The sequence below is a fragment of the Leuresthes tenuis genome, unplaced genomic scaffold (genome assembly GCF_036924035.1).
Source record: "Leuresthes tenuis unplaced genomic scaffold, fLeuTen1.0.hap1 SCAF_7, whole genome shotgun sequence".
NCBI lineage: Eukaryota > Metazoa > Chordata > Actinopteri > Atheriniformes > Atherinopsidae > Leuresthes > Leuresthes tenuis.
Window position 1 is genome coordinate 22,976,844 of NW_027325361.1, and position 14,405 is coordinate 22,991,248.

Here is a 14,405-nt window from a genome sequence, read left to right on the forward strand (position 1 = left end):
TCTACACCTTATGACCACAAAACAGGAACTTGAACAAAACAGGAATCTGTTATACGAAATATCTTTATCAATTTACCTACAAATGTACTTTATATTACAAAACCTGTCCTCCACAAGAGGACATATCATGTCCATTCTGTCAGTGTTCCTTCAATCCTTTTTTTCTTTTTTTGTTTGTATGTAAAAGATACAAAAAAGAGATAAACTACTGTATATCACCTACTGTCACCCCAACTACTAACAGCACATCACAACAAACTGAGTTATTATTAAATAGATATTCCTCCTAAACTGAAGAACCTAATTTATACTGCAAGCCTTCCTTCTTCTTAACATGGGCAGTCATGTGCATAAATCGTTAACTCTGATCTTTCAGAAAATGTCCACTTACAAGGTTGAGACTACTGCACTGACAGGGTCATTCATGTGGAATCATGTCATGAGCAGTGTAAACATGACCCACTTGAAGTCACTATAATTGATTTCAGCCCGACTTGGCTCACTTCAAAGGAAGAATGAGCACTTACCTGCACACCACCCATTTTTTTAGATTTATTTTGAGTTGGGTCTCTTGAAGAGACAGGAGCTAAAACAAAGTGTTCCAAGCAGAAGCTGCAGCAATATACAATAAGTCAAGTCAAGCAGCGGGGAGTGGAAGAAGCATTAAAAATACATAAAAGAATATAAAGAGAAAGAAAACAAATTATTAAAATGAAATTAAATATATAATAACAAGAGAAAAAGGATTTGTTTCCCTTACGTAAAAATGCGTAAAGAACTTTTAAATGGTCAAGATATTGTCTCTTTAAGAATGACTAAATCCTTCCCATGTTTGACAGTGTTAGTAAAAATACTGAAAACATGGCATATGATAAAAGGAATTGTGTTGTTGTGTGCACACGTGCTCTAAAGGCATGGTAGAAATGTTCCAGTACTATTCTTATATAGATCACATACAGATACAAGTCTGTTTGTTATATGTAGACGTCACCACTGAATAATGCAGTTGGTTTTAGATGATGCTGTACAGTGACAAGTTAGTAGAATCTTAGGTGGCTCATTACTTGATCTGTGTGCGTTTCTGTTTGTATGTATGTGTATATACATAGTTATGACAGTGAAAATTCTTCATGGACTTATCACTAGCACTTAACAGTAATCAGTAGATTGACGAAGAACCAGAATAGCTCACAGAGCACAAAATGTGATAGTGGCCTAGAAATAGACCAAGTGGGGTTGCATGGTTCCCAGCTAACTGTCTCTGTTCAATCCACTGTTTTACTCAATCAATCTTTCTTTGTCACACTTAATAAGAAAACAGAAAATCTTAAAAAAAAAAATTAAAAGAAAAGACACTGCTTGGTTAGTCACACAGCCGTAGATACTTTGTGTCTATAGCATACTCAGACCTCAACTGGACCAAACAATTGCTGAACCTTGAACTCAACACCAGTTTTTGATAAATTTTCCCAAGACCATTTTCAGTTACTGTAATTATGTGCAAAGCCGATCTGTGGGTGGTCTGAGGTCATGGGGGGTCAGCTCAGCAGGACACAATGGCAACACTCCTGTCATTTCAGATGTCTTAGCAAGATAAACTGCGACCCAGCCAAAGTGACTTACTCAACAGGATGTCAACATTGTAGCTTTATTACACAGATCTGGACATTGCAGATAGCATCACCAAATGTTTTCCCAAATGAATCCCAGTTGTAAAGGCTTATAACAGCATAATGTAGGTGTGATGTTTTAATTACTACAACAGTCTGAGCTTTCTGTGTTTAATTAACAAATGCCAGTTTGGTACAAAAATGTCACCACTACCTTCTGTTCCCTAGGACTACCTCAACACTCTCTCCTCTTGCCAGTAGTCTGGCTGTGTAACCTGAACCAGGGGCCAAATATAGCCCCACACAGTGAGCAGTAAGGGACCAGCACAGATGGGACAGCAGGCCACTGCAGAGGCAGTACGCAATTGGAAGCTGAACCTGAGAGATCCTGCTGACTGTCTGACCAATAAGGCTGCTCTTCTGGTGAGAGACACGAAGCTTCTCTTTGTCTCTTTCTTTTACGAAAACAAGACAAACCTGGAACCGAGCAGGAACCAGGACAGAGCATTTGGACAAACAGCCCACTTGAAGGTATGTTTGGCTGTGCTTTCAACAATTTGTACTTTATAGTTTGGCTTCTTAATTGTTCATCTAGAGTATAACCTAAATCATTTAACGAAACGGTACAGTAACAATACAGGCGTTAACATAGTATTCTTTTACATATCTGTCAAATCCAAATATGTCACACACGCTGTCTTCTTTGCCAAATTCTGAGGATTTTAGTTGAGCGTCTAATTTGGAAGTTTTTATATTAGATGTAAAAAATTTAAATATGAATATGTAAGATCCTATAAACAAAATGGGGCAATATAAAATCTAAAAAATTACTCTTTGTTAAAACTCTGACTATACTGGTATTTGTGAACATTTTGTGTCTCAAAGTTGCAAATTTTCCACAGTCACATTTGATTAGCAGTGCACAGTTGTAATTGCTCCCCTTTAACCTGATTTCAGAGACATTGTCAGGGTTTATTTCCGTACTATAACATACCGTGACCGTAAGAGCATGCAAATGTGTCTAGTTATACCTGAGAGTGTGCTTTAAGGTAGCAGCCTTCCTCCTATGCTCACGGTGGGTAGGGCTGCGGCGCTGCTGTGAAACATAGCCCAGGGGATTAAAAATAACAACAGCTGGTCTTCAGGACGCCATGAGGCGCTGAGTGTCACACTACAACATGCATATACAGTATCTACACCACAGTTATTGACTTATTTCACATTATACTCAGAGCTCAATGTTATGTTGTAATGTTTTATCTTAAACCAGATGTTGATCTATTTTACATTTCAAATCAAAAGATGAGACATTTGTTGTCAGTGACTGAAATGTTCGGGTGCATCAGGGAGCTTGAATGCAACCTTCTCACGTGTGCATCGTTATCAAAAAGATTTTCCTTGGATTATTCCATCTATAAAATGGCATTTTAACATGATTCCAGTCTTATTTGAGTTATATGAAGATAGTAAGTAACAAAAGTTAGTTGATAAAAATAGATGGAAATGCACATTAATCTAATTCTGAATATGGATGTGAAATGACAGATGAATTATCATGTGATGTGATTAAGTTAAAGCACATTTGATTATAAATTCTTAATAACTTCCATTATCCACAAATGACAAGTTGAAGGGGAAATTATGTCACTGTTTTCATTATATGAGTCCCACAGCAATCTGCTGAGTCATGTTAACTGATAAGTCACCACTCTATTTTTCAATTTACAGGAACTTTCATCACTCATATTTCCATCATTTTATTCCTAATTTTGTTTTTTTTTTACAACCCCCAAAAGTTGCCATTCTGTGTCAAATGAAAAAAAAGGCAACTCTCATTAACCAATCTTTTAATCACAATAAAAAACATTGAATTTTAAAAGTGAGACATTTAGAAAGTATTGGCTCATCTTACACTTTGATGGTAGTGACAAGAAACAGCTGATAGGACATGTTGAAACCTATAAGGTTAAATGGCAACAGGTCGGTAACAAGACTGGGTTCAAAAAGAGCATCTTAGAAAAGTAGAGCTTGTCTGAAGTATAGTAGGGCAGAGGTTCAACAACCTGCAAAACAAACCTGCATCTATAAATTGTAGAGAAATTTCAGAATAATGTTCATCAAAGTAAAATTGCAAAGACTTTGAATATTCCATCATTCACAGTACATCAAAAGATTCTGAGAAATCATTGAAATCACTTCCAGAAATCATTTTCTGTAAACACAGTTCGCCGTAACATCCACAAATGCAGCTTAAAGCTCCATCACGCAAAGAAGAAGCCATATGTGAACATGATCCAGAAACTCTACCATCTTCTCTGGGTCAAAGCTAATCTGTAATGGACTGAGCAAAAGTGGAACATTTTCCGTGGTCAGATGAATTGAAATTTGAAATTACATCTGGAAATTATGGATGCTCTGTCTTCCAGACTAAAGAGGAGAGGAACCATCCAGGTTCTTATCAGCTCAGTTCAACAACCTGTATCTCTGATGGTATGGGGGTCCAGCAGCTGGTCTGATAAGTTCCCAGATGTTTACGAACCATTTTTGGTAAAAGATGTCCCTTTTCCAACTTTTGTCTCACTTTCAAAATTTGATTTTGATTTATGCAGTGTCCCATTATTTTCAGAATTCGGGGTGTACTTTGTTACTATATTGTTCTGTATACTAATAAATGCTGACAGACCTTTTATCGTTGAGGAAAAACATAACAATTTCAGGTTTCAGTTTTAGTTCACTTACAAATTAAACAAAATTTTCATTATTAGCCAGACAAAAAAGGTCTTAAGGACAGATAGCTGGGATTTCAGCTTTTTGCCATTTTATAGACACATTTTCAAAATATTCAATCACTGTTCAGTCGTGTAAAAACCTAATCTCAGTTTATGAGTAAAACACGTGGGGAACCACAACAAAGAGATGAAGTAAAGTGTTCTGACAGGAACAAGAAGAGTATGAAATGCCAGTTATGTTCACTATGACCTCAGTAAAGGCCTATGCTAATACCTACCAACTGTGTCCAGACAACACTGGCCTGAGTCATCCAGTCAGCTGTGAGAGCTAATGATATAGGGTTGTGAAGTCTTTATTTGAACTCGACTTCTCTTCTGTCATCTCTCTTTTTAAAGAGGAGTATCTCATGCGCTGTATAAGCTGTACTGCCTGCAGTATAAATGTGTAATTAGCTTGTTCATGACAGTTGATGTGTATTTCAGGATGCAGGACGGGAGTTGGAATCAGCCACTCCCCATCTCTGTGCTGCAAAAGGACCCGGCAGGAGGCGAGGCTTTCGAGGGCGACAGGGGGGTGTTTTCTGAAGCCTCCTCTGATGCGGACCTCTACCTGCACTCAGTGAGAGAGCTGGATTCTGGAGATGGAGACTTTGCGGATCTTACTGCCTTCCTGAGTGCAGAAGAGATTAATCTAAGCCTGGACCTGGCCCGGGAGGCTTTTGGTGAGGCAAATGAATCTGAAGATCCAAGCTCTTCTAGTCTTACACAACAGGAGCAGGCTCTCCAATTTGTCCCTTCCCTTCCAGTTCCCCCCCAAACTACTGAAAACCTCAACACAAGCCCAAATCTGCACCATCAGACCAAAGCCCCCTTCCCAGATGACAATGCAGCGGTTCTTTTTTCCTCCTGTCAGAATGCACCCCTCAGTAAACCTGTCCTCTTGTCCAGTGAGGCTCTATCCCCTGCTGAGAAGGTTGTCCGTAACAAGCCCATCCAGCCGGTGTACAAGCAGGATAAACCCAGACTGGTTCATGAAGACTTGGAGCTGAATGATCGGGCAGCTTCAGCCACAGAGTTCTGCAGCCGAGCTGCAACTTTCATCGAGGAACTGTCATCCATCTTCAAAGGTTCTGCTCATTCGGAGCAGCAGGTGGAGGAAGATTCCTCCTCTCCTGATAGTGGGTATCGGTCTCCAAGAAGCCAGCGGCCTGTCCCTCAGGGTTTAGCCTCTGCTCCCTCCCTGCCTCCAGGACAACAAGAGAAGCCACAAAACAGCAAGCCAGAGACGGGACCTCAGTCAGGGGCCCTGGTGGGAGAGGCTTCTGAAAGCCACCAACACTCTGGGGCTCCAACAACATCTGGACCACTGTCCCCACCTCAGTTCCTCCAGAAGCTAAAGAGTCAGGAAGTGGCAGAAGGCAGCCCTATTCGTCTGGAATGCAGAGTCATAGGAAACCCCCTCCCGCTTGTCAGGTAGGTTTTCCTATGATTCATATACATTTATTGAGCAGCTCAGACATGACGACCACCTGCTGTCAGACACGATGGACCGTTTGATTAGAAGAAGAAATTCAGAAAAATCGATTTTCAAACTGTATAAAGTTGTAACATACTTAACATACAGTACCAAAACAGGGTAGAAAAAAAACATGATTAATACATGTTTTTATTCAATTGCTCTGATATCCTCACTTACATCAATACCTTGTGTTTAGGAATGATGTGTTGTAATATCTTAAAGAGTCTTGGCAGCTGTTTTGGTATGGACAAGCACTGATGCTATTTAAGTGGATTATGTTGGTATTCAGCCTAGCATATGCTGTTTGTTTGTTTGTCCATCAGCAACATGAAGCAACAACTACTGGGCCAAATTTCATTGGACTTGTTGGAGACATGTAGCACAGGCAAAGCAAGAGCCCATTACATGTTTATGAGGCCCTGTAAGGGCTCTTTTAGATTATTGTGAAGCTGGTTTTGACACAAAGTAAATGACACACCAGTCATCACCATAAGAGAAAAAAAGGGGCTTTCCCCAGAATAATTTGATCTCAAGGTGTTGAATAGATATGATTTAGGAATGCACTGACCCCCAGTATATGAACAGAGCTTAATATCATACTATCAGTGATGTTGGCCTGAACAAGTGACAGGATTTAGCCTCACTGGCCTGGCTGTTACAGATAAGGTGAGTGAGGTGAGAGGCGGCCAAAAGGTTGCAGTTACCCCAGTGTTGACAAGTGGAGCACCTGGTTGTCAGATGGGGGGACTTCCACTCGGTGTAAGCACATTTGTTTACCGGTACCTGTGCCAGCTGAAGCAAGTACGCTGTCTAATTCATGCCTTGATGATCTGTTTAATCACTTTAAGAGGACAGCTCCCCTTGCCTCTTGTTATTTTCACCAGTTTATCTGCAAACTAAAAATACAGTCCTCTCTTGTTTCTAGATTTGTCAACCTCTGAACTCAGTCATCGTGGTGGCTGTTTACTAGAGAGACACACCTGAACAAATGACAACTTTAATCTGCTTGACTGGTCAGTTGCTGGTCTCCCAGCAGTGTGTGTCTGTTGCTCCTGAAAGTTTTACTCCTCTGGCTGAATTTCAGTGATCCCGAAACATACAATTCATATTTTTTGTGTCACTTAATTCAATCAATCTTAGAAGTGTGTCTTGAAGGCCACACTTTTGTATGAAACTTTAAAATGTACATTACTGTAAGACACAGTCAACCATTTCAGTCACATTTAAATATCCTTTGAGACCTTGTGGTCTATATATTATTTAGATCATATGGTTTTAACTTGTCTTGGTTTAGTCTGAGTTTCTAATAATAAGTTCTATTTCAAAAAGCTTCCAATAGGTTATTCATTTATTTATTTCTACATTTTTTTTCCTAATTTTTGGGTCTTTGTATAGTCAGAAGCCAAAATCTAAGGATGTGTATCTCCCCAGTAGGGTGTGAGGGGCCTCTTCTGTGGCTGTATAAATAGTCTTCAGGCCTGCAGGAGCCAGGCGTAGGAATGCAGGCAATCCAATGACAAGGCGGTTTTCAGTCTCGGCTCCAAATCTCCCCACTACAGCAACACCTGCATTTTATGACACAAAGAATGAACAGAGAGCTGAGGAGTGTGAAATGTAAATACACAGAAGTGCTTTGCAATATCCCACCATAAGTGCTCAAGAAAGGTTACAATATTTCAGTTTATGAGATGGAAAGATTTGGATGTTTGTGAAGACTTCCAAAAGATTTGGATGTTAGTGAGGACTTCCAAAAGATTTGGATGGCTGCACTTACTTTGCTGATGGATTGTCTGTTGTGCGGTCTCAGGCACATGTTCCGTGTCACTCTTTTGTAATTTGCTGTGCGGAGGACTGTCTGAGGACACTAGATGGCAGCAAAATGTTTATCATTTCCAAATAGAATCGTGCACTTTCTAGATACAGCTATAGAGTCTTAAATATATCGATTGGATTTAAAAGGAAAAGATGCTAAGCTAAAGTTCTGCATGCAATGATTGTTTGGGTAATGATTGCAATGATTGGGGGTACAAGCTAAGCAGCAACATAAGAGGAGCTCTGCACTTGATGTATTTCAAGGACTATTATATGAGTATCCTTGAGCGTTTGTATGTTGTTATGTATTATGTGTATATTTGTATCCTGTCTTACAGTTTCAACTCAAATATCTTCCCCTTCCATGAAATGCTAATTTCCCATGGGCAGTGCCTTTGATGCAGTTGCCAGAGTGAGCAGGTGATGCACCTCCTCACCTCCTCAGGCTCTAATGAGCTAGTGCTGAGCTGATGCCAGCATTTTGCACAGCCAGTGAAAAAGGCATTCCTGTTGGCTGGGTACTAGGCAGGGCCTTGTGTGGTCAACCACAGTTTGTCTCAGCCAGAGAGTCTTATGGTGCTGAGCGCCTGGTATTCTTCGGCGTGCCCTCATTCCCCTCTCACACAATATTTAACGCAGTGCTCTGTTTATAGTGATGCATTTCTCATTCTGGGATGCATGCGAGCATGATCTTAGTGGGAACCTGTACATTTTTTCACTCTGAGTCATTTTGGCTTGTTTTTACTTTGTCAAGGGGCTGGTTTTGGGGGAATGAGGGAATAGGGGATGTGTTCAGTCATTGCAAGTCCCCCGTGTCTGTCTGTGCTTCTAAAGAGAGCATTTCTAAACATACTTTTTTGTGTGAGGTCTCATTGTGCAGTGCACTAAACACGCCTCACTATATCAGTACACTGCAAATCAGACAGAGAAATTTCCAATTGTGGGATACCATTCCTTGCATTTTGTCTGAAGCTCTTCTGTGTCTTTGCCCTAACTGCCTCTTGTGCAAATGAGGCCTTTCACTTGACTTGCTGTTGATTGAAGAGATGGGCAGTTGTGGCAGAGCAGCATTGGCTCCAAGGTCTGAGTCAAACACACAAAACCACAAGTTAAAGATTTGGATGCTGAGATCTGGGAAGATTATACTGAGACATGTGTGCAAAGTGGCACCTCCAACAACAAGATGACACGAAATTCCATACAGTGAGGATGGAATTTGTTGTCAAAAGTACAGCATGATCCTTGTTCAAGGTTAAACATGCTTCTCTGTTTGAGCTGACATTGACAACAATGTTTGCGGGAATAAGGGGACAAAATAACCATTGAAACACTTACTTATTGGTTTATTTTTCGACTTTCATCCCATATTACTTTCATTCAGTTATCATATAGTAATTTCAGTAAGGAGAGATCAACTGAAAGGTTGACATAAATTTATTGGTATGTATGTTTAGATAAAATTTGATGTTCAAAGAATTAGAGCAAACTCTTAAGCTAGCCGAGCTAGCGTTCCTGATAGCAAGGTCAGTAACTCATAAATTCACTAAGCTTGTGGAAAGTTGGGATATCCTAGTTGAGCACTTGTCCAAGAACTCTTAAGATTGCTAAGTTTGTGGTTGAATGAGCTGGGATCTCCAAGATGAGCCAAGAGCTTGGTCTGTCCACTGCCTAAAACCAAGGCTTGTGCACCAAAGCTTTTGACCAGCAAGCAGTGACCTTCTAATACTGTTGCAAGCCATGAAAAGCAAATACATTATCATTCTGATACTTCCACCTGCATCGGAACTTGTATAATTTAGCTTCCACCTCATAAGAATCACTCTCCGGTTCAAAATTCTGCTGATTTATCCCAGTATTAGATTTGCTAAACAGAGTAAACAAGGAAGGCCGATGTCAGTTGCTCAAGGCTGAAGATGTGGCTTGGGTCAATTATCATAGCCCTAAATCCCCATTCACTTAACCCTCAGCAGTCCACATCTTTTTACTGATTTTTCAGCAGCTGAATCACACACCGAAATCATCTTTACATCAATTTATATAGTTTTTGGGGTTTTTTGTATAAAAGAGGGCGACGAATCTGAACTGATGTTTTGCTCCCTGAGGTTAGGTTTAGGTTTCACTAACTGTAGAATATTCACTGTTTTAGTGTTTAAACTATTTTAATAAGAAAAAAACTCTAAATGTCAATGTGGATGTTTTCAGTTAATTAAATTCTTTTTGATACTTTAAAAAAAAAATTTTGCTTCAGAAAGTTTTGAGCACAGACAGGGAAACATTTCATTGCAGATGAACCAGACGACAGTTCCAGTTGCCCTTCCTCGTACATTTAGTGAAACAAGCTTTGTTTAAGGGTCATGGCAGGTGACCCATGGCGATATCATGACGTATCCACACAGTAATGTTGACTTTCAACTGGTTTGTGGATGGCCATAAATTTAAAGTCTCCCTTGTGGACTCATTTGATTTCTGCAGGAAGAGTGGAAAGGGAAAAGCTGTGGTATTTTTATACCTGCCTTCTTTAGAAATGTTAAAAGTATGATGTCATTTAATATTCAAGCTCCAAATAGTGAGAGAGCCCAGAGTGACTGTGGGGCTACACATGGACGCTGACTTAATACTACACGGGGACTTAACATTGTTGAAACCCAACATTCCTCAAACATGAAAACATTTAAGAAGCTGGGCCTAACAAGTTACGCGGTACAGAGATTTTGCAACTTGATGTGAGATAGTCAGTTTGACGTATTACTTAGTTCTCACTATGCTGACAACTGAACTGTGTTCACAACATGTGTTTAAGGTGTGAGTACATTTGAGGTTGATCCCCTGCCAGAGAGCTTAATGATCCAGCCATAAATGGACAAAGCAACTTTCATGTAATCCATATCACGCTGAGCGGACTATTCACACACATACACCAGCACTGCGGATCATGCAGGTGTTCATTTCATGAAGTTATCAGCAGTTAAACAGTCAGATGGACGAATGTCAGTGGTATTTTTCACTGGTACGTTAAATGGCTATTGTGACGAATGAAGCTGCCCTGTCTAAGCCTCAGCGGTGGACCCCAGCTCTCCACTGGCCTGGAGACAGAGTGTGAAGTTTCACCCAACGAGGTGAGACATTTTCTGTTCACCTTGCAGCCTTGGTGTCTAGAGAGGTCCTGACCCTGACTACTTATGACATATAGTCCCAAAACTCACATAATCTTCTTATCCAGTTACATATACTTGCTTCCCTCATGGATACAGTCAAGGTCGCTCTGCATAGCTTTCAGATTGCGGTATCTGTCCTTTAGTGTTTCCTGGTTCAATCAACCAGCAGGTTCTAAAAAAAATCCTCCAAAAAAGATTTGCGAAAAAATGTCTCCTTTTGGGGGGGGGCAAACGTAAGATAGAATGTTTTTAATTTGCCTCTATTTAATTGGTAGCTGAGAAATGCTCAATATGTCTACTGAACCAAAGAATAGGTAGGGAGGGGGTCAGATAAGAAATTAGACATAAAGGAAGTCAAATTGATTGGAAGTTATACACGTGGATCTGTGACAGTTGAAGAGGTGGAATGCCAAGTTTAATATGCACGTGCACAGCAGGAGGATTGTGATCCAAGACAAGTTCAACGGGAGGATGAGCAGGAGGTGCTCCTTAAATCTTAACTCTGCACTAAATATCTCATCCTCTGCTGTGAGCAACCCTGTTTGACATCATCTGTGAATATGCACACATTTACTATGGCCATTAACTATTTAGTCAATCAAGCCTGCCATGGTCAGTGGCACATGACTGCTCTCTAACAAAACACACGATTACAGACAACATGTTTTTCATAAAACACAAAAAAAGAGCAGTTCGGACTCCATACATCAGGCAAGGTTGAATGACAAATTTCCAAATTCTGCTAACAAAGTTTTTTTGTGAAAATGACAATACACTACAAAAAGTTTAGTCATGTTTGTGAACCATTGAGCTTAGTCTAATTTATCTATTTTTTCAGTACTGTATTTTGTTGTTGTTTTTTGCACTTTAGTGTGGCGAAATGAGCCTCACACCTAATTCTTCACATTTTTATATAAACACTGCCACTTACTGTCCACGGGCTGAATAATAAACAAGATTAGGCATAGTCAAGTCAGCATAGGCGTTCCCTGTCGATGAACAGTTGAACAGTTTTCCTTCAACTTCCTACTAAGACCCCCTGGTCTCCTCTCTTACTATGCAGTCTCACTGTTAAACTTTGTACTTCAGAGTCACTGGGGCTTTTGAGTCTGTTCCACAGCTGGTCTGTGAACAGTAAGCACTGGGTTGAATTCTTCTGTTCACCTGTTAAATGACTCTCTGCTGTTCCTCATGCTTGATAAGGCATAGCCATCAGATTGATCTTACAGTAATCTGTCTTTTGATGAGATATTTTAGGCTCTTCTTTTTTTCCTGGATGTTGGATTCCTGTATCGCTGCCAAACAGTTGTGTTTGAAGTTGAGCCCAGCTCAATTATGTACCTCTGACGATATTGAAGCAGGGGAATTTATTTTGTGTCCTTAAGTGTGGCTGCCTGTATATGAATGCCGGCAGACAATGCTGGATCTTAAAACTGTAAAAAAGCATTGTGCAGTAAGTTGTGTGCTGTGCTAGGATCCAAGTTGGATACTTGTTTTACGAGCGCAGACGAGAGGTCAGATGGGACTCGTAAAGACAAGCTCAAGCCTTCCTTCCCATGTACATGTGACAGGATAACAGCTGTCCAAATGTTAAACTGTCTTGTGTAGAAATTCAAGATGTGCATATCCGTTTGTCTTTTGTCTATGACTTGAATAAAATATCCCTGCCATCTAGTGCTGTGGTTCCCGATATCATGGGGAGAGTCAGTTGGAGTACTGGGGTCTACAGGATTGGGTTTCATATGAAGAGAAAAAGAGGAAGATATTGAGTGTCTGGCTGACTTGTGTCTGATCAGAGCTCAGATCTGCATCCATAAATTTAGAGGGAAGAGAGCAGGTCACAGAGTTCAAACCTGGTCTCCAGCAACGTCAGCCTGTTGCGCCTGTAGACGTTTATCTCCTCAAGTAGCATTTTGTTGGCAGGAAACTTACTGTAGTTTCTTGCCTTTTTCACATTTCAGTACAGCACAATCACTGGCTCCTACTTTGCTCAGCATTGAGTAATGCGCATTCAGTTTGTGAAGTATGTTGTCATATCTCCACCCTTGAAAGGCTGAGATTGGCAAAGAATGGGTTTAAGAACTGAAAATATTCCATGATGCGGATGTTTAGGTGCGCTACAAACACACATACGAAGAGGAGGGTTTATTTGAAATGTGTGGGCGATCTCCTTTTGAAAGACCTAACTGTAGAAGTAAGTGACTCAGGGAATAACCATACATGTAGCCACAGATCTGCTTGCTGAGGTTAAGCTGTTGCATTAACTGAATCTGACTGTTGTTCCCAGAAAATCATGATACATACCTAAAATCAGCGCTGACGCAGGCTGTTGTGTGGTTTGTCTTCAGCTGACATTACTTAGTGTCAGAAAGATCGATGGTTGTGGTTATGGAGGAACTTAAAATGTGTAAATTGATGAAAAGTTGCTGAAACACAGGATTCAATGGAGAAACTCCTCTAGGTATGAGTACATACTTTCTATTCAAGGAAAGCTGTTTCATTTCCTCCTTCCCAGAATCACACTAGTCACTGTCACTTGTGTCCATAGGCTCAACAACAGTGATCCAGTGAGACATCTTGTTCATCAGTATTTCGTGTCCCTTTAGCAGAGGTTTCATGATGCTGTTTGAATATGTTTAATTTTTGGCTCATTGGATGCTGCTTTTGTTGGTTTTCTAGCTGGATTTATTTGACAATTGGGAGGATATATTGTCCTCACAATGTGACATCATAAGAGGACATAGCCTCTGTTTTTGTTAGTGTCAGTTGGTCTCCTTGGAGGAAAAACAGAAGTTACCATGACAGCATGCCCCAATTTTTAATAATGTCAACTGACCCTTACAAGACCCTTTTCAAACGGAGAAATGTTATGTATTAGAAGCTTTTTTTTTATTAATAAGCATGTTTGGTTGTTTGTGGTGGGACTGAGAAGTTATCCTTCTTTTGTGTGTGTGTGTGTGTGTGTGTGTGTGTGTGTGGGGGGGGGGGGGGGGGGGGGGTAGATGAAGTACATATGGAAAGTCTTCAGATAACTAAAAGTTTTTCTACATTTTACAGGGTTTCAGACTCATCTCAAAATACATTCAGTTTATTCTTTTCTAATAACTATATACACTATTTTTTTTTTATCAGAGATACTTCTTTCAGACTCTTAGTTATAGAATAGAATATCACTTTATTAATCCTCAAAATGGAATGGTATTGTGTCATTAGAACGATTAATGTTTGATTATTTGAATAAAATAGATAAATAAAAGGAACAAGATCAGGTAGTCATTATTGATTGAATAGTCATTGTGCAAGGCTGTTGCGGTGATCAGGAATGATCTTGTGGTCTTTATTGCAGCAGAGTTGAAGAAGCCTCTGACTGATGACGCTATCGTTTTATCACTATAAGATGTAGAGGGTATGAGGGGTCGTCCATTACATTCAGCAACTTCTTTTGCTTTCAGCATTCTTTGCACAATTAATGCTGGGAGCTCCAGAACAGTCCCCCAGCACAGAGCCAGCTCTCTTTATCAGTTTGCTCAGTCACTGGCTCTGATGCTGCTGCCCCAACAGATAGATGCAAAAACGAGTG

The 14,405-nt window shown here is 40.2% G+C and overlaps 1 protein-coding gene across 5 annotated transcripts in view; it reads left to right on the top strand.

The window, feature by feature from the left end:
• The first annotated feature begins 1,983 nt into the window (after positions 1-1,983).
• The window catches only part of palld (palladin, cytoskeletal associated protein), a 54,022-nt gene continuing 41,600 nt past the window's right edge, over positions 1,984-14,405 (top strand). For 4 of the 5 annotated variants that reach the window (XM_072389999.1, XM_072390001.1, XM_072390000.1 and 1 more), the window contains exons 1-2: positions 1,984-2,141; positions 4,823-5,812. In XM_072389999.1, the coding sequence (XP_072246100.1) occupies positions 4,824-5,812 (989 nt within the window). In that variant the 5' untranslated portion in view covers positions 1,984-2,141; position 4,823. The remainder of the gene's footprint in view (positions 2,142-4,822; positions 5,813-14,405) is intronic. The other variant, XM_072390002.1, reaches the window with a different exon arrangement.